The following is a 6,364-nucleotide window of genomic DNA, read 5'->3' as shown; positions in this document are numbered from 1 at the left end:
ATTTTATTACTGCAGAGATTAAAGGCTCCCTCAAGAATCGCAGATACTCCAATGTACCAACCAAGTGTCTCTCTTATCCCCAGTTACTTTTATAGCTACACCAAGGGGGTTGACACCCAAAAACAAGTTATTTTAGGACACCAGCCTGTGGTATCAGAGCACATGTATTATGTTTGGTCCCACTAACTTGTGAGTAGAAGTATGAACACTTTCAAACATAGAATCCCAGTGGGAGGGGGCAGGAACGAAAAAAATCAATAACCCTAAAACTTTCTTCTACCAAGACCCCCCCATCATGCCTAAGTGACTTTCTGGGTGCATTCTAGCTGCCCTTGGTAGGGAGATTATAGATAAAGACACCTCCCCTGTCCACTTCAAATCTGCCTGTCAAAACTAGAACAGGAGTTTGTGGACAAACAAAATCACAAACAGAACATGAATTAACATAGGATTATTAAGTAAAAATCAAAATATGAAGTAGACTTCCAGTGTTATAAGTGTAAAAAAAAATACAAAACATTATCATGTTTTCTGGGTTATAATGCAGGAAAGAAGCCTTTTTCATGTGATACCTGTGGTAAAACTTTCTCTCAGAGTGGTAGTCGAAATGTCCACAGAAAGCGTCATCATGTTGATGAAGAAAATTCCTCTCCAAATAGCAATGAAGAGAAGAATGGTACTGATGATCACACAGAAAATGTTTTCTTGGAAGACTCAGGAAATGAAACCTTTACATTTCATGGTAAATGAGTTAAAGATCTTAAAATATTTTCAACTACTTTTTTATCATAAGTTTTTTTTTCAAGTTTTAAAACTTTGTTACAAATCATAATTTGGCTACATAGTAATTGTTAGAAGTTGAACCATGTTTTACTTTGAAAAATGACTCCAGTTTCTCTTACAAACAATTATATTATGTAATATTAAGCTTAAGTTGTAGCAGATCGAACTTGTTCTTTCATCTAGGTCTCAAAAATTCCACTCATCTGCTCACATATTTGAGTAGTGGATGAATAAGGGCAGGGTAACTTTTTACATGTACTAATTCAACAGGAGAAATACATTATTTAAGTTGGTGAAAGTTGACTTGCTTGTTGAGTAATTGCAGCAGTAAAGTAAAAAAGAAAGAACTTCAATAAATTCTTTCTGTTTATTATTAAACACTCATTGTTCTTGCTATGTTGTATTTGAGTGTTGCAGCCCCTGGTGCTGTTATCCTATAACAAATGTTGTACCAATGAGGGTCATGGTTCTGTTTTAAGGGTTTTATACACATGATGCATAACATAATTGCAGGTACTTCATGCAGAGTGACAACATTCATTGTTTGGTGCATAGGTAAAAGAGACAATAATATAAATAGGTCATTCATTTATTGAGCATTGATGGGACCACTCTTGTGAATAATTCTTTGTTGGAAGGAATCAAAAATGTTCTAGAACTACTGCCAAGAAACCTTGTAAAAACAATAAAGTTCATGAAGGACATGTACAAATACCAAAACTGTTGAGTCATGCTTCATCAAGACCTTAACCTGAGAACTCCAGTTTTAAGAATCAGAGTATTGATCTGGTGTGAAAGTTCCAACTTCCTCCCGTTCGACTGTTACAATATAAAATTCTGTTCTGTTAATATAAAGAATAACGCAAGCACACAACAAATTGTTGTTTGAACATAATTTTATATCACTTGTCAAAATGTCTTCTTTAAGGTATTACAGAGGTATAAATTTTAAAGAGTGTTCAGGGATGCTGTATTTCATTAGTAAATTTAGTATTAAGTAGAACCTAACTGTTTCAGATCTTACCCACGTGGGAGTAGCCCTAACCCAAGATGGAGAAATAGGTCAGATAGTGACAATTACAACTCTTCCTGGTACAGAAGTTTTAACAAGAGAACCTCTGCTGACTGCAGCTGCTAAGAAGTGTATAGTGTATTCAAGATTTATATAACAAATTCCTCAGGTGTTTCTTGACTTGTTTTCAAATTATTCTTTTTTTCAGTATGATTTTTCTGTATGCTAATTTGTATGATACAGATACACATACTTGTACTAGTAATGTCTGTGTATGAAAATATATGATCTTTATGATGTTTTTGTTGTTAACATTTTCATTTGTAATTTTAATGTTAAATCATATTTATAGTAATACTATTCTCCAGCAGTGATGAATAAATTAGTGATTATATGTCCCTCTCTTTGCTTGGTAGTTACAATAATATATGAGCCTAAATAAACTATCTTATTTACAAAATCTTGATTTATTATTGAAACTTAAATTGTCATTACTGCATCAACGCACTCACAGTTGCTTTTCCTGGGTGCTTATAGAGAAATGTTACACTAAAAGTGAGTAGTATTACTGGAAGAAAGTACTAATACTGCCTTGCTTTAGATACTAATAGAGAAACATTACATAAAACATGAGTGACATTACCGAATGAAAGCTCTCTGAGTTCTTTGTTTTGGATAATAATAATAATAAACAAATGTTACACTAAATATGAGTGTCATTACTGGAAGAAAGCACTCGTAGTTCCATTTCCTGGTTGTTCATATAGAAACATTACACTAAACATGAGTGATATTATTTGAAAGAAGCAGTCACAATATCTCGTTCCAGGTACTCGTAGAAAAACATTAACTAAGCATGAGTGCCATTACTGGAAGAAAACACAGTGCCTTTTTCTGGGTACTAATAGACAAAAGTTACAATAAACATTACTTAAGGAAAGAACTTACAGTACCTTACTCTAGGTACTAATAAGAGCAATATTGCACAACATATAAATAACATTATTGGAAGAAAGCACTTGCAGTTCCTTACTCTAGGTGCTAATACAGAAACCTTACACTAAGCATAAGTGACATTACTAGGAGAAACAGCCAGAATGCATTGATTTGGGTGATAATATACAAACGTTACACTAAACATGAGTTTCATTTTTGGAAAAAAGCACTTGCAGTACCTAGTTCTGGGTGATGATAGAGAAACCTTACACTAAACACGAGTGGCATTATGGAAGAAAGCACTCAGTACATTGTTCGGGATGCTAATAGAGAAATATTAACATTATTAAAAAACAATGCTCACAATGACTTGTTCTGTGTGCCAATAGAGAAATATTGCATTAAACATAAGTGACTATACTGGAAAACAGCAATCACAGTGCCTTTTTCTGGGTGTTTATTGAGAAAGGTTCACAAAAGATGGGTGTATGTTCTACCTTGTTCTGTTTACTAGTACAGTAACATTACACTAAACATGAGTGACGTTCTTAGAAGAAAATACTGTGCCGTTTTTTAGGTACTAATTCAGTAAACATGTGGCACTACTGGAAGAAATATTCATAGATGAATGTTACACCAAATATAAGTTTCTTTACTGGAGAAAAACACTCACTGTGGCTACTAAACAAAGAAATGTTTCATTAAACATGACTAGCATTACTGGAAGAGAACACATTTCCTTGTTCTGGATGCTAATAGAGTAATGTTGCACTAAACATGAGGGACAATAATGGAAGAAAGCACTCGCAGTGCCTTGTTCTGAATGCTAATAGAGTAATGGTGCACTAAACATGTGGTACAATAATGGAAGAAAGCACTCACAGTGCTTTGTTCTGAGTACTAATTAAGAAAAGTTACACTAAACATGAGTGGCATTACTGGAAGAAAACACTTGTAATGCCTTGTTATTGGCCTGGCATGGCCAGGTGGTTAGGGCACTCGACTTGCAATCTGAGGGTCGTGGATTCGTATCTCCATCCCACTAAACATGCTTGCCCTTTCAGCCATGGGGGTTTTATAATGTGATGGCCAATCCCACTATTTGTTGGTAAAAGAGTTGGCGGTAAAAACTAGATAGTTCAAATATTTGTGAAATGTATAGTACCACGAATATGGTGCTTACACAAACAATACACTATTATAACATTTGTGTAGAAGTCTGAAATGAGAAAAGCTGTTATCAACTTCAGTCTTCCACTGTACTTGAAGAAATATAATTCTACTGAAGTACAGTTTTTAAAACTTAAATTATTGTAACAATCACTACAACCTTACCAGAAGTACTTAAGTTGAATGATGTTTGATTTATGAATTTATCCCCCAAAATTTTATTATTACTAAGAGTCCAAAAGCCCCCCAGTGGCACAGCGATATGTCTGCGAACTTACAATGCTAGAAACCTGGTTTCAATACCCGTGGTGGGCAGAGCACAGATAGCCCTTGTGTAGCTTTGTGCATAATTAAAAACAAACAAACAAGAGTCCAAACTAGTGAAAATATTATACGCAAGTAAACACTAGCCTTATAGTGTATATAAAACCTCTGGATGTTGTTACTCTTGACCAGATGTTAAACAGCAACATAGATACATCAACAATTGAAAATATCTTGTTGGAAGCTTGTTCTCCAACTTTATGTAATTTTCTAAACTATGACAAAAATGTTACCTAACTCTTTACAGTTTACAATATCCATTTCCCGCTAAATTTGGCTTTTTATATGTTTGTATACCTAATTCTCAGAAAAATGGACTTTTCTAGTAACTAAGCTAAATTCAATGATAAGTTAAAGAGTGCAGTTTGGTTTTTAGTATAATAATTTATGTAGTAGTATACCATGACATTTGAAACACATTTTTAGTAGTTGCTTGTCAGCATTAATAGCTTAGTTTACATTTTTGGTCATTATAATGAATAAATTCTTTGAATAATAAAATTGTTCAATGATCTAATATTTCACATAATAAAAGTTTAATAGAAAGCCAAAAATAGATACTTTGTTTAAGAAATGCTTTGTGATTCTCATGACCTGAAATTGGATACTTTATGAATGCTGTATCAATAAAGTTTGGCAAAAAAGAAAAATACCAGCTAAAAATTTGCATTTTTCACCAGACAGATTGTTGAATCTTGATATGGTAGATATCTTTGCTGTAGGTGAGTCAAAATTACTAAAAATGCACATAACAGTGTAAAAATTGGGAGGGAATATATTGTAGTTTGTTAAGTACAGTGCCTCAGTCTGCCAAGCATTAACTCAATGTAGTTAACCTTAGATGGACACAATAGAGAAAGCATTGTTGTGAGTGCAGACTGCTGTCTCAGGATTAGTTGGATGTGTAATGAATGTAGGAATGAGTTGTTGAAAATGTTAATGTAATAAAAGTATTCAATTTATTTGTTTACATCTCTTGAGTTTTGGCTGGTAGGTTCATATGGTAAAGGCTGTTGGTTTTTCAGTCTGGTATACTAATAGTCATGAAAGGTAATTCCCATCTATGTGATGACCTGTAGAGATTGTGTTTTGTAATGTGTGAAATATTTTAAGAGTCTATTGTAGCAATTGTGCTTATTTATCTTGGTTTATATATGTTTTCTCAGTTTGTGTCACAGATGCATTAGATTTCATAAATCTAGTTTTCCTCTTTCATGCAATCCATGAGTGATCAAAGCTTTCAATACTTTGCCTAGACTTGAAATTGATTTAAAGAAAATACAACAGTTGAACTTTAAAAGGATAACATTCATTTTGTGGCTGATTTTCTACTACCATAGGTATGTGTACCCTTCTCTACAGCACTGCATTTATAATATATAGGATTCACTATATAACCTTTGTTTAAGCCTTGAAAAGTGTGATATTAAATATATGTAAATTATAAATTTTGTGTTACCATACAGAAAGGGTATTCCCATTCAAACTTCCCAAAGTTTACCAGTTTCAAGTTTTAGATAAGTAATGAAATATATAAAAACATCCTTTTTTTTATTGTTTATTTAGCCTAACAGTTATAGTGTGGTTGACATATTATTACATTCTTCTTTACTTTCATTCATAAATTCTTATAAGAATAAACCTGACACTGAGAGAGTTATCCATAAATGTGACAGAGAAAGTGTTAAGAATAAAAGTGAAACTGTGGAAACATTTTGTTGTGATCTGTTGATTGGGAGTGAACGTCATTTTCTTTAGGTTAGTTACTGAGTAACTTGGAAGGGTAGCTATTTTACAGACTGCTAGCAGCTGAAGGGTGTGATTCCAATTGAATGTTGATAGGTTTTTTCATATACACAGCGTGGTCACAAGTAAATAGACACCACCTTTTCAGAAAAAAATGAAATTTTTCAGTCATATTCACATGAATTGATATATTTATAATTTAATTAATATCTAGTAGATCTTCCTTTCACTTCGTGGAGTTTGTTGATCCTTTGGGGCATCGTGAGAATCATCTCGTCAATTTTAGATTGTGGGATTTTTGTTCACTCTTGCCTCAAAACTTCGAGTGGATCGCTCTTCGAAGTTGATTTTTTTTTTTGTTGTTTCCTGACTTGCCGGTCAAATATGGCCAGG

The 6,364-nt window shown here is 33.3% G+C and overlaps 1 protein-coding gene across 4 annotated transcripts in view; it reads left to right on the top strand.

The window, feature by feature from the left end:
* Positions 1 to 2,255, top strand: part of LOC106471900 (zinc finger protein 143-like) — a 19,540-nt gene extending 17,285 nt beyond the window's left edge. For all 4 annotated transcript variants that reach the window (XM_013932526.2, XM_022400512.1, XM_022400510.1 and 1 more), the window contains exons 6-7: positions 548 to 742; positions 1,801 to 2,255. In XM_013932526.2, coding sequence (XP_013787980.1) covers positions 548 to 742; positions 1,801 to 1,952 — 347 coding nt within the window. In that variant the 3' untranslated portion in view covers positions 1,953 to 2,255. The remainder of the gene's footprint in view (positions 1 to 547; positions 743 to 1,800) is intronic.
* The last annotated feature ends 4,109 nt before the right edge of the window (positions 2,256 to 6,364 follow it).

Source organism: Limulus polyphemus, unplaced genomic scaffold (assembly GCF_000517525.1).
Source record: "Limulus polyphemus unplaced genomic scaffold, Limulus_polyphemus-2.1.2 Scaffold4951, whole genome shotgun sequence".
Classification (NCBI taxonomy): domain Eukaryota; kingdom Metazoa; phylum Arthropoda; class Merostomata; order Xiphosura; family Limulidae; genus Limulus; species Limulus polyphemus.
This window is presented reverse-complemented; position numbering and strand designations above follow the sequence as displayed.